The sequence below is a fragment of the Girardinichthys multiradiatus genome, chromosome 10 (genome assembly GCF_021462225.1).
Source record: "Girardinichthys multiradiatus isolate DD_20200921_A chromosome 10, DD_fGirMul_XY1, whole genome shotgun sequence".
NCBI classification, from domain to species: Eukaryota; Metazoa; Chordata; class Actinopteri; order Cyprinodontiformes; family Goodeidae; genus Girardinichthys; species Girardinichthys multiradiatus.
Genome location: NC_061803.1, coordinates 33,972,126 through 33,998,939, shown reverse-complemented (window position 1 = coordinate 33,998,939; position 26,814 = coordinate 33,972,126). Strand labels below are relative to the sequence as shown.

At 40.2% G+C, this 26,814-nt stretch overlaps 3 protein-coding genes across 6 annotated transcripts; all 3 read left to right on the top strand.

Moving 5' to 3' along the window:
- The first annotated feature begins 1,096 nt into the window (after positions 1-1,096).
- Positions 1,097-10,329, top strand: LOC124874908 (zinc finger protein 664-like). Its single transcript, XM_047376539.1, has 3 exons — positions 1,097-1,521; positions 1,620-1,828; positions 6,279-10,329. The coding sequence occupies exons 2-3, from the start codon at positions 1,717-1,719 to the stop codon at positions 7,535-7,537; spliced, it is 1,371 nt and encodes a 456-aa protein (XP_047232495.1). The 5' UTR covers positions 1,097-1,521; positions 1,620-1,716; the 3' UTR covers positions 7,538-10,329.
- Positions 10,330-12,225: 1,896 nt separating this feature from the next.
- On the top strand, positions 12,226-15,700 carry LOC124874907 (gastrula zinc finger protein XlCGF57.1-like). 4 transcript variants are annotated; one of them, XM_047376538.1, is made up of 5 exons: positions 12,229-12,699; positions 12,799-13,027; positions 13,205-13,357; positions 13,430-13,543; positions 15,349-15,700. In XM_047376538.1, exons 2-5 carry the CDS (start codon positions 12,862-12,864, stop codon positions 15,393-15,395), a joined length of 480 nt encoding a protein of 159 aa, XP_047232494.1. In that variant the 5' UTR covers positions 12,229-12,699; positions 12,799-12,861; the 3' UTR covers positions 15,396-15,700. The 4 variants fall into 4 exon arrangements, with proteins under 4 accessions (XP_047232492.1, XP_047232490.1, XP_047232494.1 ...); XM_047376536.1 differs by having other exon boundaries at positions 12,226-12,699; positions 13,430-15,700; XM_047376537.1 differs by having other exon boundaries at positions 12,230-12,699; positions 13,205-13,543.
- Positions 15,701-16,779: 1,079 nt separating this feature from the next.
- LOC124875384 (gastrula zinc finger protein XlCGF26.1-like) lies at positions 16,780-21,918 on the top strand. Its single transcript, XM_047377518.1, has 3 exons — positions 16,780-17,394; positions 17,497-17,713; positions 19,721-21,918. The coding sequence occupies exons 2-3, from the start codon at positions 17,608-17,610 to the stop codon at positions 21,268-21,270; spliced, it is 1,656 nt and encodes a 551-aa protein (XP_047233474.1). The 5' UTR covers positions 16,780-17,394; positions 17,497-17,607; the 3' UTR covers positions 21,271-21,918.
- Positions 21,919-26,814: the final 4,896 nt, after the last annotated feature.

Here is a 26,814-nt window from a genome sequence, read left to right as displayed (position 1 = left end):
GACACAATGACCACTTTCACCCTCTTCGCTACATTCTCACACTACTCTCTAATTCTGCATTATTTGCTGTTATTTCAGCTTTTAACTTTGTTCTCTCTTTTCTCTTCCTAGAAGCTACAACTGGCCTGACTCTGTGTCTACCTGTGACACCTTTCTGGAGAGGGGCATCGTCCAAGCTTCTGCTGGCAACAACTTAATGCTCACCCTCTACCGATGATCCACATAGCCCTGTCTTTTAGTGTTTAACCTTTTCTCTCTCCTAGACATAGTAATTGACTTTGCTTAACTGTAACAACCTCTATGTGCTCTCTTTCAGACTCTAACCTTGAAAACTGGCTCAGAGTTTATCTGTTCTTTCTTTCTAGGTGAAAAGACTAAAGGAGCTTACATCCATCAACATTTACTTTTCCTTCACATAGAAAGGACTCCTGGATCAGTGCTTCTTTGTTCTCTTTGTGTCTCTGCTCTGTTCTCTCTAACCCCCAGTCGGTCGTGGCAGATGGCTGCTCACACTGAGCCTGGTTCTGCTGGAGGTTTCTTCCTGTTAAAAGGGAGTTTTTCCTCTCCACTGTCGCTACATGCATGCTCAGTATGAGGGATTGCTGCAAAGTCAACACCAGTGACTGTCCAATGTCTCTACATGCTCATCCAGGAGGAGGGATTGCTGCAAGTCTCTGACTCGATGCAATCTGCTGGGTTTCCTTAGATAGAAAAACGTTTTAACCAATTTGAATAAATAACTGAATCTGACTGCACTGTTCAATGGTTAGGATTAATTGGAATGTATGTACCTGACTGTTGTGAAGTGCCTTGAGACAACATGTGTTGTGAATTTACGCTATATAAATAAACTGAATTGAAACTGAAATATTGTTATAAAAACACCTCACGAAGATGAAAAAAAAAGGAAAGAGAAGCACTTTCAATCATATTTAGATTTGTTGTTATGTAGATTCGGTCTTTGTAAGCGATATTTTAAACTTTGCTAACGATTACCTAATTTCGACCTACCCTGTTTTAATATGAAAGTTGGAAACGAAATGTTTTTTGCGTCAGAGCTTTGCTTGTCATTCATTGGTCAGTGAGCAGGAAGTAATCGGATGTGGCAAGGTTAGGTTGACTGGCTAAGTCCCGTTAGAAAAACGTCTTAAAGTTTGTGTTAAACTCATATAATTGATGTGTCAGACTCTCAAGTAGACAGTTTTCAGCGGGATATCGCGTTTACTGGTTTGTTTCGAACAGTTGTGATTATTCGTTTGTTGTACAGAATGTGATTAGCCTCTATTAGCAAAGTGACTGATGGTCAGGCACAGTGGAGCTAAAGCAGCTAACGATGGAGACTTAATCAGTGTTTTAGACGCCAAAGCTTTTAAAAGTTCATGGCGTATTGCTACAAGACACACTGAGTTTGTGGGACTGAACAGGAAGACAACATTGTCTGTGGACACCTCCTCTAAGCCGTGATGTTCAGCTGAGAACCGATAAACTGGGGACAGATTGGAACCAGAACCTCTGACCAAGGTTTCAAACGCTTTGCACTGCAGCATCGCTTCAGTTCTGCTACGGTTTACATTTTCTTTTAATACAATTTATCTGATCAGATTTGTGCCTGATTCCAGTTTCAGGCATCAGATAAACAGAAGATACAGGCTAAATGTGAACATGTGAAGGTTGCAAACAAGGATTAAGAAAAGGAGAATCCCAAGTGGATCGAGGATGTCTGACATGAAGGTTGAAGCAGAAAACCCTGGAGGGATCAGTTTGGTGTCCCCCATACCTGCAGCACCAACACCAGAACTGGAGCAGAAACAAGACAGCAAAGATCTCAGTAAGTGACACATTTGTTTGTATGCATTGGTGTAAATTAACTCCTGGAAGTTATAAAAGGGCTGCTGGACTGTGGAACAAATCAACGTGATAAATATATGCATAAATACCCCAGCAGGGGCACAGCTCAACCTGGGCAGGTTGGATGTCCCAATACAGGGCCTCTCATATAATCCAACACCAGAAATTACTTCTAACCAGTCCGTTTTCAAAGCAAAAACGAAGCATTATTCTTTTTGTTGAGTTTATCAATGGCAGGTTAGAATGTAAAAAAACAAACAGTCAAGCACAAAAAATGAAATAATTCAATTTTAGCATCCTGATGTGCCCCAGCCATGACATTAGACATGGCCTGAACTATACTGAAATGAAGAGGCTAGTAGGAAACTCTGCATCTTTAAATACAGCGTTAACCTACCTATAGCCCAGCCCAGGAAGGAGAAGTCACAGCTGGAATCCCAGAGATGTCATGCTGTCACCAAACCATTTTCCCAGCACACCTCGTCTTCATTCTCGTGCTAACAGAAGCTGGTCACATGGGGAGGAAGCGCACAAGAGAGTCTGAAACTTGCTGGCGAGAAAGACTAACTTCAAAGAATTCTAGGGATCCCTTTGCCTACGTTCTGATGTTAGCGTATCTGTCAATCGATGAAAAAAGCTAATTAATTAGCTGCTGTTTGAGTACCCAGCATTCATGCTAAAAAGGGGTAATTAAAACTATCTGTCTTCAACCTTTCTTTCTAAGCTCAGACAGAAAAGGATTCTGAGTCTGAGATTCACCAGAAGAGACGTCGTCTCTAATTGAAGCGGTTTTCCCCACAGCCTGAAGAAAAAACCATCGGAGCTGCAGCTCTGCACGCCTGATGTGTGCCAATCTAGCATAAGCTTTTTCTTAAAGTTGAATGGTTTCTGTTAATAAATTCTTATATTTTGGAGAGAAGATGTGAATTTATTCCATATGTGTGCTGAGTTTGCTGTTCAATAATGCCAGTGCTCGAATCACTCTTTCATCTATTGTTCTAATACAACCGCCATATGGGGCTGGTATTCCCAGACAATACTTGACCAACTGAATGGTTATTTAAGCATCCTAATTGCACAGCAATCCCACATCTTGACTTGACAATAATTGCTTACACTGTTTTGCAGAAGTACTCCAAATCTTTCAGACTCTGAGGACATCTCTTGTCCACAGACCTCTATAAATGACCCTGCAAATTTAATTATTGACTCTAGCTATGCCATTCCAAAACGTCATTCGTCAAATGTCAGTGGTTGATAGATTTGAATGTGAACGACAACCTCTTCAGCTTTCTATCAGATTTTTGAAGGATTTGGGTCAGAACTAACCGGTATTTGGAAATGTTGGTAATTTTATGCATTGGCAGTATGTGATGCTGTTAAATGTTTTTGCCAGCTTTCTCCTTAATGATCTGGGATCATTTTATTAGGAATACACTTTTGAGATCCACTGTAGATAAAATAAATGAATCATGACCAAGGCTACAAGAACGAGCTGCATAATCCAGAATAAAATTACTCGATGGCTTTAACCAATGACAGAGTCCACCATTCAACCATTTGCCCCCTAATAATTTGTTCTTAAAAGTCATAAAGCATGACTCTGTTTCTCAGTTAAAAAATGATAGCATGCTCTGTATTGTGCCTTAAGATCTCCATGAATCTCTGAACCTCAGCAACCTGAAAGCACCTGCATTTTCTTTCCAGGCCATGTCAGACCTCTCCTGTTAGAACATTACCAGCCAAACAATAGGTTTCAGAAATCCTGATAGAATAGAAATATCATTGTATTGTCACTCAGTAGGGTACTAAAAATGTACATAATTCAATTCAGTTTTATTTATATAGCGCCAATTCACAACATAGGTCCTCTCAAGGCACTTCACAAAGTCAATTCAGTCGAATCATACAGATTTCAAGTCAGGTACATACATTACAATAATCCTAATAATCCTAACTATCAAACAGTGCAGTCAGATTCAGTTATTTAATCAAATTAGTTAAAAGTTTTTCTGTATAAGGAAACCCAGCAGATTGCATCGAGTCAGTGACTTGCAGCATTCACTCCTGGATGGGTATGTAGCAACAGTGGACAGTCGCTTGCATTGACTTTGCAGACATTCTTTATACTGAGCAAGCATGTGGCGACAGTAGAAAGGTACATAACGCACATGTATATTTGCACATAAAAAACAACAGACTATAAGAAGTGGACTAAACTTTTCTGGAAAAAAAATCAGGCAGGTGTCGCAAATAAGGTCAGATCCACCAGGGTGACTGTGCTGGGGAAGACTTGAGGATCTGATCAAACCCATTGAGAAACTGGTTCAGTTTCTAATTCTGCCACTGCATTGGAGTTTTGGTTTGTGACCTGAAATTTTCTTCAGGCTATTCCTAACCCCACTGATGTTGTTCTGCTGCAGCTGGTCCTCCATTGTCTTTCTGTAGATGTTTTTCCATCCCTGATTTTCTCAGTTCCTTCTGCACAGCTCTCAGCTCCTCCATGTTCTAAAGACTCTCTTCTTCTGCTTGAAGAGAGCCTTTATTTCAGGACTTGTTACTGGAGAAACACCTTACCTTCACAAGGTGCACAGGATTTGTCTACACAGAGGTTACCCCCAATTTACACAGCCTCTGCAACTTAGCCATTACTGGTCCTTCTCAAAATATTAGCATATTGTGATGAAGTTCATTATTTTCCATAATGTCATGATGAAAATTTAACATTCATATATTTTAGATTCATTGCACACTAACTGAAATATTTCAGGTCTTTTATTGTCTTAATACGGATGATTTTGGCATACAGCTCATGAAAACCCAAAATTCCTATCTCACAAAATTAGCATATCATTAAAAGGGTCTCTAAACGAGCTATGAACCTAATCATCTGAATCAACGAGTTAACTCTAAACACCTGCAAAAGATTCCTGAGGCCTTTAAAACTCCCAGCCTGGTTCATCACTCAAAACCCCAATCATGGGTAAGACTGCCGACCTGACTGCTGTCCAGAAGGCCACTATTGACTCCCTCAAGCAAGAGGGTAAGACACAGAAAGACATTTCTGAACGAATAGGCTGTTCCCAGAGTGCTGTATCAAGGCACCTCAGTGGGAAGTCTGTGGGAAGGAAAAAGTGTGGCAGAAAACGCTGCACAACGAGAAGAGGTGACCGGACCCTGAGGAAGATTGTGGAGAAGGGCCGATTCCAGACCTTGGGGGACCTGCGGAAGCAGTGGACTGAGTCTGAAGTAGAAACATCCAGAGTCACCGTGCACAGGTGTGTGCAGGAAATGGGCTACAGGTGCTGCATTCCCCAGACCTGGGCTACAGAGAAGCAGCACTGGACTGTTGCTCAGTGGTCCAAAGTACTTTTTTCGGATGAAAGCAAATTCTGCATGTCATTCGGAAATCAAGGTGCCAGAGTCTGGAGGAAGACTGGGGAGAAGGAAATGCCAAAATGCCAGAAGTCCAGTGTCAAGTACCCACAGTCAGTGATGGTCCGGGGTGCCGTGTCAGCTGCTGGTGTTGGTCCATTGTGTTTTATCAAGGGCAGGGTCAATGCAGCTAGCTATCAGGAGATTTTGGAGCACTTCATGCTTCCATCTGCTGAAAAGCTTTATGGAGATGAAGATTTCATTTTTCAGCACGACCTGGCACCTGCTCACAGTGCCAAAACCACTGGTAAATGGTTTACTGACCATGGTATCACTGTGCTCAATTGGCCTGCCAACTCTCCTGACCTGAACCCCATAGAGAATCTGTGGGATATTGTGAAGAGAACGTTGAGAGACTCAAGACCCAACACTCTGGATGAGCTAAAGGCCGCTATCGAAGCATCCTGGGCCTCCATAAGACCTCAGCAGTGCCACAGGCTGATTGCCTCCATGCCACGCCGCATTGAAGCAGTCATTTCTGCAAAAGGATTCCCGACCAAGTATTGAGTGCATAACTGTACATGATTATTTGAAGGTTGACGTTTTTTGTATTAAAAACACTTTTCTTTTATTGGTCGGATGAAATATGCTAATTTTGTGAGATAGGAATTTTAGGTTTTCATGAGCTGTATGCCAAAATCATCCATATTAAGACAATAAAAGGCCTGAAATATTTCAGTTAGTGTGCAATGAATCTAAAATATATGAATGTTAAATTTTCATCATGACATTATGGAAAATAATGAACTTTATCACAATATGCTAATATTTTGAGAAGGACCTGTATATGTGGTCACCAATTGAACGTCCAAGATGTCTTTTATTTAAATAAATAAATCAAATGAAAATAGATTCTAAATAAACAGACTAATATCAGAATTGAAAAGGTTGCTTAGATTTCAAAAAAGGATGGTTTAAGTTTTCATTTTTATTTTTAATCATTACGTTTGTTTGCAAGCAGTCATTAATGCCCTTTTGTCTTTCACTGTTCCCAGTCCATAAGATCTTGGTGATTAAAGAAGAGGTTCCCCGTGATTGGAGCTCCAGTTTGGACCAGGAGGGCCCAGAACCCCACCACATAAAGGAGGAGGAGGAGGAACTGTGGATCAGTCAGGAGGAAGAGCAGCTCACTGTGAAAAGTGAAGAAGAAAAACCTCATAAATCAGAATTTGAAAGAATTAAAACTGAACACGACAGAAACCCTGAAGCTCCATTCAGCAGATCAGCTGGACAGATGAAAACCGAACCTGATGGAGACAACTGTGGAGGACCAGAAGCAGACAATAACTCAGACCCTTCATGTTCTTCTCAAGAAACTGACATAATAGTTTACAACATAAGTAAAACATCTAAACTGCATCCCAAACTCTCATCTCAGATAGGAGACCCTGCTGGAGGGAAGCTATTTGGGTGCAACATCTGTGGAAAAAGGTTCAAACGTGAGACTTCTGTTGAAATACACATGTTGACACATAATGGAAAGAGGGAACATAGCTGTGATCTTTGTGGTAAAGTATTTAAAAAAAAGAGTTCTCTTCAGACACACATGAGAGTCCACACTGGAGAGAGACCGTTTGCCTGTGATGACTGTGGTAGAAAGTTTCATAGAAAGGCGATTCTTAAAAGTCACTTAGAGGTTCATTCAGGGGAAAAGTCTTTTTCCTGTGATGTTTGTGGTTCAGGATTTAAAAGAAAAGAAACGCTTAAAAAGCACATGTGGATCCACTCTGCAGAGAAACCGTTTGTTTGTAGTGTTTGCAGTAAAGGATTTTCACGACAAAATCATCTCAAAAGTCACATGTGTGTTCACACAGGAGATAAACCGTTTATTTGTAGTGTTTGTAGTACAGGATTTGCATTACAGCAGAGCCTAAAGACTCACATGCTTGTTCACACTGGAGAGAAACCGTTTATTTGCAGTTTTTGTAGCAAAGGATTTTCACTTCAAAGTCATCTAAAAAGTCACATGCGGGTTCACACAGGAGAGAAACCATTTATTTGTAGTGTTTGCAGTAAAGGATTTTCACTACAAGAGAATCTAAAGAGACACATGCGCGTTCACACTGGAGAGAAGCCATTCATTTGTAGTTTTTGCAGCAAAGGCTTTTCACAACAAAATCATCTAGAGAGCCACATGCGTGTTCACACGGGGGATAAACCGTTTATTTGTGGCGTTTGCAGTCAAGGATTTTCGCGACAAGCTTATCTGAAAAACCACATGGATGTGCACACTCCCCAATTTGGTGTTAGTTAACATATTACAAAGGAAATACAGTTAAAGCCCTTATCTCACCACTATGCACCTTTTCAATTGTTGTGTATTTTTGACCTAAGAATAAGATTTTGACAGAAGTTAAACAGTGCACTGGTTTTGAAGAAAAATGAACCAATCTATGACAGGAAAATGGCGGTAGCTGAAATCTCAAATAAGGTTTGCACCAGTAGGGGGCAGCATAGCTGGAGGAACAGTTTAAAGGATTTCTACCAAAAACTAAGCAATGTGACATACTACCTTTAGGATACCAGAAGGTTAATTTACAGAGATACACGGGATGCTTTTAATGCGGCTGTCTGGACACGTGAAGGAGTGTATAAGCCATAAGCCGCCACAGAAAGTAATTGCTGTCCTTTGTTATAATAGAACTTAATGAAGCGATTGTGAACAAACTTACTTGATAACTAGTTAAGAGCACAGCACTGCTTTTTTTTCCTGCTAGTGCGACGTCTCACCTGCTGCTCTGTCCCTTCTGACTTAATTTCCTTGAGTTCTCGAGGGTAATTTGAAGGATTATTTACGTCTGTTAGAGGAGTTGTAGCATGTTTGTGTGCTTAACATAGATTTGTGGGGCATCTCTGAGTGAAAAATGTGCTGTTTCAGTCTTAGAAGACGTGATGAATACTGATCAGTTTGTTCATATTCACACTAATCTTTATTGGCCACTCAAACCCAGCAGCATGATGTTTTGGCATGTAACCAACAAAAGGAAACAGGCAAGCAAACACAAAAAAATGTTTTTTTTTAAAGATGATAATGAAACAAAATCACAACCACTCCATACATCTCACTGTGCTAGCAACATATGTTTTGTAATCTCTTGATGTTGTTTTTCATATGGAGGAGCTTTTTCACCATCTGGCTAAAAAGGCAATTCAGAAATGTGATATTTCCCACCTTCCTTATCTTCGTCCAAAATTATCAAAATGTTAGATATGCGTTCATTTCATTTGTTTCAATTCACTTATATTTGTTTTGTGGTGAAAGAAATAGCTGGAGGAAGGCTGTTAAGTGACGTGTGAGCCCTGCACAGGAGAAGCTGTTTGGTTAAGATGTTTAACCAGATATTGTATAAAGCATCAGCTTGAAAATCAAGTTAAAGTAAATTTAGTGGGAAAGATTTCTCAATAATCAGTTTGAGAATCCACAGCATTGCTACGAGCGGACGTAGCTGCTGAAAGCATTAGGTCAGCAGCGAGAACCTACCTATGTGCGCTAGTCTGCGGCTGAGGCTCCTTAAAGTGCAGTGCTCACAGTAACCCAGTGAGGTAAGTGCTGCCTGGGTATGCTCCAGGCAGTTGTAGGAACACTGGACTTACACTTTCACCATAGGTGTACAACTGTGGCGGTCCCGAAACATTGACAGACCGACCAACTAAAATCTTACTGACTGGTTAGCAGGTGGCGTGGTGAATAAGCTTTGTGTTCATAAAGCTAAGCTACCATCTGTAGATTTTGGGGTACCCTGATTTCTCGTGATGGCCAATTTCTAGGCTAGTGAGTAGACCGTGACTACCGTTTGTTGACAGTCTAATGGCTTATCACCTTGCTGTATGACAGCAGTGGAGTCGAAGTGTGGAGCTTTAAGTAGCCTGGTAACTAACAGTTAAGGCAGCGGGTGTGCTGCAGTTCACTGGGAGCACGGAGGAGAGTAAATAAATCCAAACGTCTTGGCTTCTTTAACCCCTACACAAAATAGCCGACGACTTGTGTCCTTCTCAAACTCCTCCCACAATAGTCGATCTGAGCCCATTTTTAACTGTTAAATTGTGGGCTTATTGCTTATATGAGCACTATTATAGCAAGCTAGCAATAGGGAGCATTAGCTTGCCCCCACACATCCTCTAGTTCGTATCTTTCCGTTAGTTACTGCCTGACTTCCCTCTCTCCTGTACTTATCCACAGTGCTTTGGGTCTCGCTGCCTGGACCTTCTCTGGCATTCTTCTTTCACTCTGATTCTGACAGTAGCCATGAACAGAGCAACAGTTTAGGCTGTTGTTGTTTTTCGTTTGTTTTACTCATTTGTAATGAAAAATGAATCAACCTGATGATCAGACCATGTTATGTTTTTAATGCTCGGTGATAAAAAAGAAAACACAAGGTCATCTGGAGCTCTACTGTCAATTTCACTCAATAGTGTACATATTTTATAATCTCACAGTTTATGTTAGTAAACCATGTAAAACTAGAGATGTGATACTTTTACTGTGATGGTAAAAAATAGGTATTGCATTTGTTTTAATATTTCCCTATGTCGAATCAGCTGATACTAAGATGCAGTAAATACTGCATACTGTAAATACTGTAATTCTGTCGCGGACCAGAAGGGATCGCTGAACTAACAAAGCCAGAGGTGAGTAACAAAGATATCTACCGAAATGACTCAATAGGTAGCCTTAGATTCCTCTGCTATTTAAGGATAGATGAGTAAACTTTGATGCTCTTTTCTAAGAGGTGAACACGGATATTAGATGATGTGTAATAGGTTTATTTATAAAGGTGATAAACGGATATCCTGTATTTATTTAACATTAAAAAGTTTGTGGCTTTAAAATGCTATGTTGTGGAGACGCCTGCTGCTTGCAGATGGACTGTGTGTTGCCTTTGTAGAGGACCTACAGATTTAAGAATAAGTTGTCAATGAACACTATTAGTATGGTTGTTATGTGTAAACATTATAAATATGCATAAAAGTGATACATTTATCTGCCATAGCCACAATTTTATTTTTGATGGATATAGTTTACATTTCAATAAAGTGTGTACTGTGTGTGGTTTTTATAGTATGAAATATACAAATGTAGAATGTATAGTTTTAAAATAGGAGAAAATGTTTCAGCTTCTGTTTGATCTAGCCTTAGATTTAACCTCTGGATGTTTGTGAGCATTATGGTATGTAGCACATGGGTACTAAGATAAATTAGGCATGATCACCGATTTTTTTTATTTTTTTTTATATGTAAATAGTTGGTAAAGTATAGAAATTCAACTCGTGATGATAAATATAAACCCTAGAAACTTTCTACTGGTGACCCTTCACTTTTTCCCCTACCCAGCATAGCTGCTTAGAAATTCTGAAAAGACCCTCGTCCTGAGACATCCAAAGGAAAACGGTTCCTTTAAGTCAGGTGTGATGGACCAGGAACAGATCTTAAACATTTAGAGCCGTGCACATCTCAAAAAGTTTGTATGTCATGAAAACGTTCATTGTTTTTTATCTCTCATTTCAGAAAGTGAAACTTGTATATTATATAGATTTATTGAACATAGTGAAATATTTATTATTTTGATAATTATTGCTTACAGATAATAAATATTAAAATCTCCCAATAGAAATTTTACATAAGATCCATGAAAAGGGATATTTTAAACAAATATCAGGCTTCTGAAAAGAAGATAATTTCTATGCTCTCAATACTTGGTTGAAGCTATTTTGCAGGAATTATTGCATCAATGTGGCGTAGCATGGAGGACATCAACCTGTGAAATGAAATCAGCATCTCCATTAAGCTTGTCAGCAGAAGGGAGCCAGAAGTGCTCTACCTGGTAGATGGCTGTGTTGACTGTGGACTAAAGAAAACCCAGTGGACCAGAACCAGCAAATGACATGGTACTCCAAAATCATAACTGACTGTGGAAACGTCACACTGGACTTCAACATTGGATTCTGTGCCTCTTCACTCCTCCAGGTTCTGTGACTCTGATTTTGAAATTAAATGAAAATTTTCCTTTCATCTGAAAAGAGGACTTTGGACCTCTGAGCAACAGAACAGTTCGTTTTCTCCTTAGCCCAGGTGAGATGCTTGTAGCCCATGTTTAGGATCCGTCTGTGCATAGTGATTCTTAATGTGCTGACTCCAGCCACAGTTCTCTCATTGTGACGCTTCCTCCGATTCTTGAGATAAAATACCATAATACCCTGAGTTTCCATTTTTAACTTTTCACAATATTCTATTTTTCTAAGACACAGAATTTTAGGTTTTCGTTACCTGTAATCCAAAATTACAAATTAAAATAAAGGCTTGAAATATTTAATATGTAATGAATCTATGAGTTTCACTTTCTGAAATAAATGAAGAAAATATTGAACTATTACATGATATTCTAATTTGTTTAGATGTATTTGTACGTTGGTGGACACTATCCCACTATGGACCATTTCAAACTGATTGGCCATAAATTGGAATTAGTCATTATGGATTACTAACCCCATCTTTGTGGCAAGTTTACCTTTATATTTTAAAATATCAGACTCTTGATTTTAAATTGCTCTGATATTTTAAATTGCTCTGATATTTTAAAATATCAGAGCAATTTCAAATCAAGACTCTAGAATCAAACCAGTTTAGGGAAAGTAATTATCAAATGAGTTTGGTGTTTTATTTTATTTTTCACAAAAATAAAATCTAACCAATTTCTGACATCAGTTTTACACTTCTACTGGATTTTCCAGGCAACTCTTTTGAAAATGTTTTTATTACTGTTACCTGATACAATAAGTAATGTACACACATCGTAATACTTAATAATATTTAGAAATGTGCTAGAAACTGTGTAAAGGCTGTAGTTCATTAGGTTGTTTTTGAATCGAGGCCCACCACTCATTTAAATCTGCTGATGGCTCATATTACCCCAGCAGACCTCACAGTCTCAACACTCTTCGGAACAGAACTGGACCAGAGCGCTGACCCTATAATGACACAATAATGCCACTCAGAACATGGCGGCGACGTCGTCGTCACCGCACACCAGGACATTACGTATGTTTGTCGATAAGAGAGGATAGCCGTTGACAATGTTAGCTTAACTGGTTATACCGCAGAAGGCGGTTGTTTGTCCGAAATATGTGTGGTAAAATGTCTGAATAATGTATCGGACTCTCTACTCGTCAACCTTCGTTAGGTTTTCGCTTCTACATGTTTGTTTTCAATCTCGGTTATTATTTATAGCCGACTTTTGCAGCACAGAATGCCATTAGCCTTCATTAGCAAAGAGAACGTTCCGTTAGCCACCGTGGAGCTAAAACGGCTAACGACAGAGACTTAAATATTGTCTGGACACCTTCTATAAGCCCTGTTGTTCATCTGAGGACCGAGAAACTGGGGACAGTTGCAGAGTGGAACCAGAACTTCTAACCAAGGTATCAGAGTCTCTGCAGCGTCGCTTCAGCTCTGCTACGGCTGACATTTTCTGTTAATATACTTCATCTGATCACATGCTGATTTGTGTCTGAATCCAGTTTCAGGCAACAGATAAGCAGAAGATACAGGTTATATGGCGGAAACCTTAAAACTACTAGAACATGTCAAGGTTGCAAACAACGACTGTGACAAGGAGAAGCACAAGTGGAGCCAGGATGTCTGAGATGAAAGTTGAAGCAGAAGACCCTGTGTGGCTCAGTTTGGAGCCCCCCATACCTGCAGCACTGACATCAGAACTGGAGCAAAAACAAGACAGCAAAGATCTCAGTAAGAGACACATAAAAGCACAGTCATAAACATGATGTAATTGATGCCTTTTTACTTCTGGCACCAGGTGCCTCCAATGAAAATGAACCTTTTGGCTGATTCTTGTATATCAGTGTAAAACATGCCGTTGTTTATCAACATTTTTGTTTAATGTCCGTTTGTGTTCACTGTCCCCAGTCCATCAGATTAAAGAAGAGGCTCCTCATGGCTGGAGCTCTAGTTTGGACCAGCACCACCCTGAACCCCCCCATATAAAGGAGGAAGAGGAGGAACTGTGGATCAATCAGGAGGAAGAGCAGCTTGCTGTGAAGATTGAAGATGAAGAGAAATGTAATTTATCAGAGCTTCATCACATCAAAACTGAAGACAACAGAGTAACAGAAAATTCAAACACTTGTTTAGTTGAACAGATGAAAACAGAACATGATGGAGAAGATGATGGAGGACCAGAACCAGACAGGAATCCAGATCCAGAGTGTTCTTCTCAAGAAAGAAAGATGACTGTTCACAGTAGAGGTAAAAGATCTAACTGCTCCAAACTTACGGCTCAGATTGGACTCCATGCAGGAGAGAAGCTATTCAGTTGCAATGTTTGTGGCAAAGGTTTCAAACATAAGACTTCTGTTAAAATACACATGATGATTCACACTGGAAAGATAACACATCACTGTGGCCTTTGTGGGAAAGGATTTAAAGCAAAGTACCCTCTTCAGACACATATGCGACTCCACACTGGAGAGAAACCATTCACATGTGATTATTGTGGTAAAGGCTTTCATGCAAAGAACTTTCTTAAGACTCACGAGAAGATCCATTCAGGAGAAAAACCTTTTTCTTGTGATGTTTGTGGTAGGAGATTCCATAGAAAGGATGGCATTAAACAGCACATGAGGATCCACACTGCAGAAAAACCATTTGTTTGCAGTGTTTGCAACAGAGGATTTTCCCAGGAAATTGTCCTAAAGAGACACATGCATGTTCACACAGGACATAAACAGTTCACTTGTAGTTTTTGCAGTAAAGGTTTTTCCCAACAAAATATACTACAGAGTCACCTGCGTGTTCACACAGGAGAGAAACCATTTATCTGTACTGTTTGCAGCAAAGGATTTCATCTACAAAATGTATTAAAAAGACACATGCGCATTCACACTGGTGAGAAACCGTTTATTTGTAGTGTTTGTAGTCAAGGATTTTCACGACAAGAGAATCTGAGAAATCACATGCGTGTTCACACTGGAGACCGACCATTTGTTTGTAGTGTTTGTTGTAAAGGATTTTCACGACAAGGTTATCTGAAAAAACACATGGATGTTCACACCGCACCGTTTAACTGTAGTGATTGCAGTGAACGTTTTATGAAGGAAATCCAGTTGGAGAGACACATGAGACTTCACAGGGAGGAGAGGCCATTTGGTTGTGATGTCTGTAAAAACAGATTTTTTAGGATGTCGCATCTTAAAAATCACTTGAGAGTCCATTCAGGAGAGAAACCTTATATTTGTAGTCTTTGCAGTAAAGCATTTTCACAACAAATTATACTAACAAGACACATGTATGTCCACACCGGGGAGAAACCATTTGTTTGCAGTATTTGCACTAAATCGTTTTCACGACGTGGAGATCTGAAGAATCACATGCATGTTCATAAAGACTGCAACAAATGATTGTTTTGAAAGTTGACTCTTATTTCAATAAGAAATCTAATTAATGAGCAACTTTTTCTTGCCATTTTCCACTTTCTGTAGGCACACATTTTGATTTTTACCTTGTGAACATGTTTTTCTATACTTTCTCAAGACTGCACACCTCAATTAACACTGTATTAAGTCAATTAAAAAATACATTAATGACTTGTGAAACCAAATTTGAAAAAGTCAGATGAGTTTGTTTTTTTCTACTGAGTCTTTAAAGGACAGTTTGTCATTGGTAACCATTCATTTCATCTTTGTTAACACATAAAGGGTTAACTGTTATGCTTTTTGACAGCTAAAGAAACTTAGATTGGGTTTGGTCACATCAACGTTCAGCTCTATAGAATTTCATGTTAAGCCTTTCTGTTAACATCTTGGGTTATGTCACCTAGTCACTGCAGACCCTGCATACACATATAACAAAAATCATTTAGCTTTTGTGATTGCGTTGCATTTATGAAGAAGATACACATCAAACCAGAGCATTGGGTTCTGATATCTGTTGTAAATTTATGTAGAAGAGCCATCTTGTCATTCAAATGTTTGAGTGATAAGATGTTTGAGTAAAAACATGAGAAAAAGCTTTGTGTCCTGATTCTTGTGGTTAAGGATTTGTTTCTGTTTCAGGACTTCCAAATCGTGGTCGATGGACCGCACTGACCAGCAGGTTATAGATATTTTCCTGCTTTTACACAACTGGTAAATCAAAATGACATTTGAAGTAATTTTGGAAGTGTTTGCCTTTTTTTGCCTGCATTTGGTACTAATGCGTGCCTATGAAAACACTGGAAACAAAACAATTGATGAATGTAAAAAATGTAAATTTAAAACGTGTTCATCTTGATAAAAGGATTATCTTAGCTGTTTTATCGCGATTGAATGAATTTTGATCAGTTTTATACATTTGCAAAAAAATCATCTGTAAATTTGAATGATTTGTTTGTTAAATATACATTAAAATGTCTTGGTTGTAACTAAAGTGTACCGGAATTCTTTTTTATTCTGTGATCATTTAAATAGGATGTGTCTCTTCTCTCTACAGCTTAACTAATGTTTAAAGCTTATTCTTCATGTCTGGTAAACCCAACGGGCCAGCCTCTGAGGTTTTGCATTTTTCACTCATTTTGTTTTTGTTTTCAATCAATTAGAATATTATTGATAATGTTTATTCCAGTAACTCGGTTCTCTGAGTGAAATACATTATATAGATTTATTACACAGACCAATGTTTTAAAGCCTTTATTTATTATTAGATGCTGATGCTCCCTTTGCCTCCCTCTTGCACCTGTGTGTCTCAAGAAGTCTGGTGAAGATGCAACTGGAAAGACTGAACTGGAACAAAACTGCAGGTCCAGATGGTGTCAGTCCTAGAGTCCTGAAGACCTGTGCAGAGCAGCTCTGTGGGATTCTGCAGCACCTCTTCAATCTTAGCCTGGCCCAGAAGAAGGTTCCGGTGTTGTGGAAGACCTCCTGTCTTGTTCCGGTACTCACCCATCAGTCCTCAGTGACTATAGACCTGTTGCCCTGACATCCCATATCATGAAGGTCCTAGAGAGACTCCTGTTGGCCCACCTGAGTAAGCAAACAAACTATCAGGACCTCCTTCCATTTGCTTATCACTGTGGCGTTGGAATTGAAGATGCCATCATACACCTGCTTCAACAAACCCACTGTCATCAATTCAACCTGATTTGCTTTGTCAGAAACTCCAGAAGACTCAGGTGGAGGCCTCAACAATCTCCTGGATCAAAGACTACCTGACAAACAGACCACAGTTTGTGAGACTGAAGGGTTGTGAGTCTAACCAGGTAGTCAGCAGCACAGGAGCACCACAGGGGACTGTACTCTCACCATTCCTTTTCACTCTGTACACCTCAGACTTCCAGTACAAGACAGACTCCTGTCATCTGCAGAAATACTCAGATGATTCTGCAGTCGTGTTAAAGTATTTTTGAATTGAATTGAATTTAGGTTACTTATGATTTTCTGTTTACAGCTAATAAAAACCCTGCCTTTAAGATTAGAATATTACATGAGACCAATAACAAAACATTTGTAATGGGGGCTTAATGAAAAGTATGTTTAAAACCTGCTTAAAGGGTGCCGTTTTGAAAAGGTAATTTTATTTGAGCGTTCTTTCCCATACATACTTTCAAAGGCTAATTGTTGAAGAAGGAAGTGGTCTTTGAAAGTAGAACTGTATTCGTCTTTCATTGGTCCGCGAGGAGGAAGTGAAAGGATGTTACGACGTTAGCTTGGCTGGCTAAGTCCCAACAGAAAGACGTGCTAAAGTTTATCTAAAATGTGTGTTTGATGTCGCAGACTCTCTACTGTAGTCTTCGTGAGGAAGTCGCTTCTATGTCTTTGTTTTGAACCGCAGTGATTATTTCTAGGGGAAGTTTTCTGTACAAAATCTAATTAGCCTTTTCTTTTTAATAAACTGAATTGACTGTTAGCCACCGTGGAGCTAAAGCAGCTAACTGCAGAGACTTCTATCAATGTTTGCGACGTTAAAGCTTTCAAAGCTTTATGATTTAGTGCTACAGGACCAGAGTTTCTAAGACAGTGAGGGAAAGCCCACGTCGTCTGTGGACACCTCCTCTAAACCTAGTTGCTCAGCTGAGGACCTAGTCTGGGGATACTTACGGAGTGGAACCAGAACTTCTGACCAAGGTATCAGAATCTGCTCTGCAGCATCGCTTCAGCTTTGCTATGGTTTACGTTTTCTGTTAATATACTTTATCTGATCAGATGCTAATTTGTGCCTGATTCCAGTGTCAGGCAGCAGAAAAACAAAAGATACAGGTTATATGGCGGAAACCTCGAGCTACAGGAACAGGTGAAACAAGGATTGTGAAAAGCAGAAGTAAAGCGAGAATCTCTGAAATGATGAAGGTTAAAGCAGAAGACCCTGGAGGGCTCAGTCTGATGCCCCTCATACCTGCAGCATCAACATCAGAACTGGATCAGACACAAGACAGCAAAGATCTCAGTAAGTGACACAATTGTAAACATGTTACAATTATTATTAGATTCAAACGCACTGTTTGTAAGGTAGGGAATGGTTTCATGGCGTCTCACTGATTGTATTTCCATGAAACACAGATGGATACAACAATTTGTTCAAGCTGCCTGGTATATTTAGTTCTATAATAAACGATCAGACTTTGCCTTTATGTGCGAAACGAGAGATGTTTCATACATGCTGCTGTGCTCAACCAAAGTTACGATTCTGTTAAACTGATTTTCTGAAAGTGACTGTGATTAAAAACATCATAATGGGCAATATTTTAGCCATAATTACAGATTACAGCTCCCCAATAAATCAGATGGATGGTTGGATGATCGCTCTTGAATCATACCAGATCTTGAATTTAGTGGCTGAAAAGCTAAACCCCATAGAGCGTTGTGGATCATGATTGGTAAAAAACAAAAAAATGACAGATCCAGTAACAAAAACATTTAAACAGACACTAAAATCTGATCCCCCCCGCTCAAAGAGTATGAGTTGAAAATCTTCACGCTGAGTTGATTCACCTGTCAAGTGTAAAGGATAAATCAGTAGTTTGATCCCAGTGACCTTGCTGACAATGTTACCTTTATGTCGTGTGGCCCGGGGGCTGCAGATTGTTTTTCACACGTTTTTCATATTTTTACTGTCAGTCCTCTCAACAAGTGGAGACAAATGAATTTTTTTAAATGAAAGTAATTTATTTTTCTTTGACTAACCCTTTTTTTTTTTTTTTTTTTCTGTTTTATTTTTTCTTTCATAGTTAAAAGGACCACAAATATTTAGCAGCTTTTTCTCAAAGGCACACTGTTACCCATACGTTAAACTTCATGAAAGATGAGTTTTCGAAGATTGATCCAGATTCCATGTTGTTGCTGTAAGTAGACTAAAAATGTCTTCTAAGGCAAGAAAATGGAAAACAATAAATCCAATAAACGTTTGCATTCCTTTTTTAAAATAAATAGTGTCCAGAACATCTCTTATGTTTTGGATGTCTAATGATTTCCAAAACTTTATTTATAAAAAAAACAGAGTACTTTGTTTTATTAAAATATTTTGTATAGTTTGTTATTTAGCTGGTAAAAAAAATTATTTAAACAAAAATATTATTTTTGCATTTTTATTTGTAAGAAAAAAATGCCCCAGCATTACAAAATGTAAAGACATCTGTTGTTTAATTCAATATATTTATTACTCCCAAATAAATAAAAACAAAAACATTTTTTTTTGTTTTTTTAGCCAGTTTATATTAGACCCATACAAGAAACAAAATGTTAAAATGTTTTTTGTCACTCCTTGTTCTGGTCTTAACATATTTCCAGGCACAGTTTAATCGAACCAAAGTAAGTTTCAGATCACCAGAAGCAGAAACAGGTTCTGTTCACATTTCAAACATGTTGAAGGTTTGATAGTTTTATGTTTTGAGCTTATTTATTACTAAATAGTCTCAGATTTAAATAATTTGTCTTGGAATGGGCTGTTGTTCACTGGACTAACTCACCCTAAGTTTTTTTAAAAGAAAAATTAATTATTAACTATTTGCAGATAAGACACCGCTGTTGTTGTTAAAAATAATGCTTCAGTAGAGCTCCCATTACAAGTCACCTAAGCCGGTCGAAATAACAATGTTATATAAATGAATATATTTGAAAATACACCTCGTAAATTTAGCTTTTTTTAATGGTGGAACTTGGTGGCACCTGGTGGCATCTACCACCATCCGCACACGTATGGTGGCATCTAGCAGCATTTGGTGCTATTTCCTGGGATCTTTGTCATATGGGGGAATCGGCCAACATCTGCCCCTTATCTGCTGGCATTTGTTATGGCTGCTGCACTAACTGGGGCCCATCAAACACCAGTGCCAGTAGTAACGTAGCTACCAACATTAAATAGCTGTTTTAGATTTACAGAAATACAGTTCTAACTTTTCATATCTGTCCATGATTCTGTTTGTTTGCAAGTAATTCAAGCCCATATTTGTTCCAGTGTTCTCAGTCTGTCAGATGTTGGTGAAGAATGAAGAGGTTCCTCATGACCACAAACACATAAAGGAGGAAGAGGAGGAACTGTGGATCAGTCAGGAGGAAGAGCAGCTAACTGCAAAGAGTGAAGATGAAGAGAAACCTCCGTTATCAGAGCTTCATCACATCAAAACTGAAGACAACAGAGAGATTGAAGCTCCAACCACCAGCTCAGCAGAACACGTAGAAGCAGAACCTCATGAAGAGGACTTTGGAAGATCAGAACGAGACAGGAACCCAGATCCATTATGTTCCTGTAAACACAGTAGGATAACTTTTCACAAAAAGGGTAAAACATTGAAACTGTGTTCCAAACCTGCGACTCAGATTAGTGTAAAAGAAGCAACGTTTCGTTCCAATGTTTGTTGTGAGAGATTCAAGCAGAAAACTCCTGATGCAAAGAGAGAGCACAGCTCTGATCTTTGTAACGGGTTTAAAGAAAGGACTTCTCTACAGACACACATAATACTCCATCCAGGAGGAGCACCATTTGCTTGTGATGATTGTGGTAGGCTTCATGCAGAAACATTGTTTAAACAGAACCTGGAGGACCAGTCAGAAGAAAAACCTTTTTCCTGTAATGTCTGTGGAACTAGATTTAAAAGAAAGCACCATCTCAAAAGCCACATGTGGATCCACACCGCAGATAGACCATTTGTTTGTAGTGTTTGCAGTAAAGGATTTTCACAACAAATGCGTCTAAAGAGTCACATGCGTGTTCACACAGGAGAAAAACCTTTCATTTGCAGCATTTGCAGTAAAGGATTTGCATTACAAGAGAACCTAAAAAGACACATGCGTGTTCACCAAGGAGGGAAAAGGTTTATTTGTAGAGTTTGTGGTAAAGGATTTTCACTCCAGCAGACTCTAAAGAGACACATGCATGTTCACACAGAAGAGGCACCTCTCATTTGTAGTTATTGTAATAAAGGTTTTCATCAACGCTGGTTACTGAAGAAACACCTGCAGGTTCATACAAGGGAGAAACAGTTTATCTGTACTGTTTGCAGTAAAGGATTTTTATTCCAAGAAAATTTAAAGAAACACCTGCGTGTCCACACAGGACAGAAACGCTTCATTTGTAGTGTTTGCAGTAAAGGATTTTCAATCAAATATAATCTAGACAGACACATGTTTGTCCACACAAGAGAGAAATTGTTTATTTGTAGTGTTTGCAGTAAAGGATTTTCAGAACATCATCATCTGAAAAGGCACATGAAGGTTCACAACGGACCATTCAGCTGTAGTGATTGTAGTAAATGTTTTGCGAATGAAATCCAGCTACAGCGACATGTGAAACTCCACACAGTGGAGAGGCCATTCGCTTGTGATGTCTGTAAAAGCAGATTTATTCAAAAGTGTCATCTAGAAAAACACATGAAAGTCCATACTGGAGAGAAACAGTTTATTTGTAGTGTTTGCAGTAAAGCATTTTCCCTAAAAGATCGTCTAAAGAGACACATGAGTGTTCACACAAGAGACACTGAAGATCATTTTCATAATATGAAAATCTGAAGAGACACATGGGTTCTAATTTCTCTGTTGCCGTTTATGTTGTTGTTTTTCAGAGGTTATATTCATCCATCTCTGCTTTTTGTGGTCAAACCTCTGCTTTTATTGCTGGTTCATGTTTTCTGCAGCTGTCTTTATCTGTGATTTTCATCCTGGTGTCTCTACATTATCTCATAAATTCCACAGTTAATTTAAATTATTGTTAATTTATGAAATTATTTTTCTATTGCTTTGATCACCTCTTGTTCAGAATCCAAACGGCTAAAGGCAAATCAAACCTGAACTGTGTTATCCCACAGATATGTCCTGTACTAAAGACGTTTCAGCATTGAGTTGCTGTGCTCCTCAGCATTGAGTTGCTGTGCTCCTCAGCTCCTCAACATTTAGTTGCTGTGCTCCTCAGCATTTAGTTGCTGTGCTCCTCAGCTCCTCAACATTTAGTTGCTGTGCTCCTCAGCATTTAGTTGCTGTGCTCCTCAGCATTTAGTTGCTGTGCTCCTCAGCATTTAGTTGCTGTGCTCCTTGGCATTTAGTTGCTGTGCTCCTCAGCTCCTTGGCATTTAGTTGCTGTGCTCCTTGGCATTTAGTTGCTGTGCTCCTCAGCTCCTTGGCATTTAGTTGCTGTGCTCCTCAGCATTTAGTTGCTGTGCTCCTCAGCATTTAGTTGCTGTGCTCCTCAGCTCCTTGGCATTTAGTTGCTGTGCTCCTCAGCTCCTTGGCATTTAGTTGCTGTGCTCCTCAGCATTGAGTTGCTGTGCTCCTCAGCATTGAGTTGCTGTGCTCCTCAGCTCCTCAGCATTTAGTTGCTGTGCTCCTCAGCATTTAGTTGCTGTGCTCCTCAGCATTTAGTTGCTGTGCTCCTTGGCATTTAGTTGCTGTGCTCCTCAGCTCCTTGGCATTTAGTTGCTGTGCTCCTCAGCATTTAGTTGCTGTGCTCCTCAGCTCCTTGGCATTTAGTTGCTGTGCTCCTCAGCTCCTTGGCATTTAGTTGCTGTGCTCCTCAGCATTTAGTTGCTGTGCTCCTCAGCATTGAGTTGCTGTGCTCCTCAGCATTGAGTTGCTGTGCTCCTCAGCATTGAGTTGCTGTGCTCCTCAGCTCCTCAGCATTTAGTTGCTGTGCTCCTCAGCATTTAGTTGCTGTGCTCCTCAGCATTTAGTTGCTGTGCTCCTTGGCATTTAGTTGCTGTGCTCCTCAGCTCCTTGGCATTTAGTTGCTGTGCTCCTCAGCATTGAGTTGCTGTGCTCCTCAGCTCCTCAGCATTTAGTTGCTGTGCTCCTCAGCATTTAGTTGCTGTGCTCCTCAGCATTTAGTTGCTGTGCTCCTCAGCTCCTCAGCATTTAGTTGCTGTGCTCCTCAGCTCCTCAGCATTTAGTTGCTGTGCTCCTCAGCATTTAGTTGCTGTGCTCCTCAGCATTTAGTTGCTGTGCTCCTCAGCTCCTCAGCATTTAGTTGCTGTGCTCCTCAGCTCCTCAGCATTTAGTTCCTTTGCTCCTCAGCTCCTCAGCATTTAGTTGCTGTGCTCCTCAGCTCCTCAGCATTTAGTTGCTGTGCTCCTCAGCTCCTCAGCATTTAGTTCCTTTGCTCCTCAGCTCCTCAGCATTTAGTTCCTGTGCTCCTCAGCTCCTCAGCATTTAGTTCCTTTGCTCCTCAGCTCCTCAGCATTTAGTTGCTGTGCTCCTCAGCATTTAGTTGCTGTGCTCCTTGGCATTTAGTTGCTGTGCTCCTCAGCTCTTCAGCATTTAGTTGCTGTGCTCCTCAGCTCCTCAGCACTTAGTTGCTGTGCTCCTCAGCTCCTCAGCATTTAGTTCCTTTGCTCCTCAGCTCCTCAGCATTTAGTTCCTTTGCTCCTCAGCTCCTCAGCATTTAGTTCCTTTGCTCCTCAGCTCCTCAGCATTTAGTTCCTGTGCTCCTCAGCTCCTCAGCATTTAGTTCCTTTGCTCCTCAGCTCCTCAGCATTTAGTTGCTGTGCTCCTCAGCTCCTCAGCATTTAGTTGCTGTGCTCCTCAGCTCCTCAACATTTAGTTGCTGTGCTCCTCAGCTCCTCAGCATTTAGTTGCTGTGCTCCTCAGCTCCTCAGCATTTAGTTCCTGTGCTCCTCAGCATTTAGTCCCTGTGCTCCTCAGCTCCTCAGCATTTAGTTCCTGTGCTCCTCAGCATTTAGTTCCTGTGCTCCTCAGCATTTAGTTGCTGTGCTCCTCAGCATTTAGTTCATGTGCTCCTCAGCTCCTCAGCATTTAGTTGCTGTGCTCCTCAGCTCCTCAGCATTTAGTTGCTGTGCTCCTCAGCATTTAGTTGCTGTGCTCCTCAGCTCCTCAACATTTAGTTGCTGTGCTCCTCAGCTCCTCAGCATTGAGTTGCTGTGCTCCTCAGCTCCTCAGCATTTAGTTGCTGTGCTCCTCAGCATTTAGTTGCTGTGCTCCTCAGCATTTAGTTGCTGTGCTCCTTGGCATTTAGTTGCTGTGCTCCTCAGCTCCTTGGCATTTAGTTGCTGTGCTCCTCAGCATTGAGTTGCTGTGCTCCTCAGCTCCTCAGCATTTAGTTGCTGTGCTCCTCAGCATTTAGTTGCTGTGCTCCTCAGCATTTAGTTGCTGTGCTCCTCAGCTCCTCAGCATTTAGTTGCTGTGCTCCTCAGCTCCTCAGCATTTAGTTGCTGTGCTCCTCAGCATTTAGTTGCTGTGCTCCTCAGCATTTAGTTGCTGTGCTCCTCAGCTCCTCAGCATTTAGTTGCTGTGCTCCTCAGCTCCTCAGCATTTAGTTCCTTTGCTCCTCAGCTCCTCAGCATTTAGTTGCTGTGCTCCTCAGCTCCTCAGCATTTAGTTGCTGTGCTCCTCAGCTCCTCAGCATTTAGTTCCTTTGCTCCTCAGCTCCTCAGCATTTAGTTCCTGTGCTCCTCAGCTCCTCAGCATTTAGTTCCTTTGCTCCTCAGCTCCTCAGCATTTAGTTGCTGTGCTCCTCAGCATTTAGTTGCTGTGCTCCTTGGCATTTAGTTGCTGTGCTCCTCAGCTCTTCAGCATTTAGTTGCTGTGCTCCTCAGCTCCTCAGCACTTAGTTGCTGTGCTCCTCAGCTCCTCAGCATTTAGTTCCTTTGCTCCTCAGCTCCTCAGCATTTAGTTCCTTTGCTCCTCAGCTCCTCAGCATTTAGTTCCTTTGCTCCTCAGCTCCTCAGCATTTAGTTCCTGTGCTCCTCAGCTCCTCAGCATTTAGTTCCTTTGCTCCTCAGCTCCTCAGCATTTAGTTGCTGTGCTCCTCAGCTCCTCAGCATTTAGTTGCTGTGCTCCTCAGCTCCTCAACATTTAGTTGCTGTGCTCCTCAGCTCCTCAGCATTTAGTTGCTGTGCTCCTCAGCTCCTCAGCATTTAGTTCCTGTGCTCCTCAGCATTTAGTCCCTGTGCTCCTCAGCTCCTCAGCATTTAGTTCCTGTGCTCCTCAGCATTTAGTTCCTGTGCTCCTCAGCATTTAGTTGCTGTGCTCCTCAGCATTTAGTTCATGTGCTCCTCAGCTCCTCAGCATTTAGTTGCTGTGCTCCTCAGCTCCTCAGCATTTAGTTGCTGTGCTCCTCAGCATTTAGTTGCTGTGCTCCTCAGCTCCTCAACATTTAGTTGCTGTGCTCCTCAGCTCCTCAGCATTTAGTTGCTGTGCTCCTCAGCTCCTCAGCATTTAGTTGCTGTGCTCCTCAGCTCCTCAGCATTTAGTTCCTGTGCTCCTCAGCATTTAGTTCCTGTGCTCCTCAGCATTTAGTTGCTGTGCTCCTCAGCATTTAGTTCATGTGCTCCTCAGCTCCTCAGCATTTAGTTGCTGTGCTCCTCAGCTCCTCAGCATTTAGTTGCTGTGCTCCTCAGCATTTAGTTGCTGTGCTCCTCAGCTCCTCAACATTTAGTTGCTGTGCTCCTCAGCTCCTCAGCATTTAGTTGCTGTGCTCCTCAGCTCCTCAGCATTTAGTTGCTGTGCTCCTCAGCTCCTCAGCATTTAGTTCCTGTGCTCCTCAGCATTTAGTTCCTGTGCTCCTCAGCTCTAAAACCAACTCCCTGAGAACCTGAGATGTGCAGAAGCTGTTGGCTCCTTCAAATCAGGATTGTAATAAAAAAAAGATTTGCTGACGTTTGCATTATGTTTATTTGTTTTTATATGATGCTTTATTATTTTTCATGTGTAATTTCTGCATTTGCTGTATTTTGTGTTTTTATTGTATCTTATGTTAGTTTTTTTTTTTTTTACTGTAAAGCACTTTAATAAATGACCTTTTGTATGATTAATGTTATACAAATGAACCCACCTTGCCTTCAATTCTGTGATTATTTCAGAGCCACTACATGACTGCAATGCAAAAGAAAACTAATTTGTTAAGAATTCAGACAAAAAGGAACAACCAAATTATATGCTCACCTCCTGCAAACCTTTTCTCTCCATAAGATGAACTCTTGTTTTTATTTTTTTACTCAAATTTCCTTAAGTACGATATGTCTGGTAGGCTAAACCCTAAATGTCGTGCTCTTTTTAATTTTGACAGAAGCAGTTATTTATGATTGTGAGCATCCCAGGAAAAGATGAAAATGTGGTTTTCTTGCATAACACCGAAAATATTTTAGCAAAACTTTATCAATGGGAAAGTGTCAGAAATGGACCCTAATTTAGAGTGTCAAAGATTCCTTATTCTATCATAAATCAACTATTAGAATTGTTTCTGCTCTTATTTCTACTTCAGTTGATGCTTAAGTGCCGCCATGTGTAGGTGGCAAACTTTTCAGAGTACATAAGTTACAAACAAATTAGACTTTTTTTGTATTTAAACTTTTGCGCATACTAGGACATGAGAGTAACAATATTTGTTATTAATAACTGGAACAGACAAGAATCAGAAATTCATTATCTCATGCGTGGAAACGCCTGTACCAGGCAGAAGCACCGGATGCTGCTTGGAGTTGGAATCAAGTTCCCTATGTACAAAGGTTAAAAGGTTATTTACCAATAAATAAGGAGCCATATATCACGCATTTCTAAAGATATGCCCTTTATGTGATATAAAGTGTTACACCACTGAATAATTTCAAATACCTCTGGACCTTTTATGTGATGCATTCAGTTGAGATTTGTTTGGATGATTTTTTTAAATTACTTTCTTTAAAGTCAAACATTTATATACACTAAAATTATAATGTCTTTAAACAATTTGGGAAAGCCCAAATAATGATCTTCCTTTGCAAGTTTCCGAGTTGCATGGGGGTACACCTGGGTGTGCATTTTAATGCAACATTGCAAACACTGCTTTTTTGTGATATGGAAAAATGTAAAAGAAATCAGCCAAAATATCCGGAGGACATGAGAATAAAATGATATGTCTTTTTATTTAGCACATGTCAATATCTTTGGAAGCTCTCTGGAGCTCCATACATATGGCTCATCCTTGGGTAAAATCCCAGAAGCCAGAGTGTGCAACATTTATCTGTTCAAAAATGTAAACACAAGTATAAACAGCATGACTTTTCAGGTAGGAGACAGGTTCTGGATCCCAGAGATGAGCTTGTTTTGATGTGATGCTGGTAAGTGTCC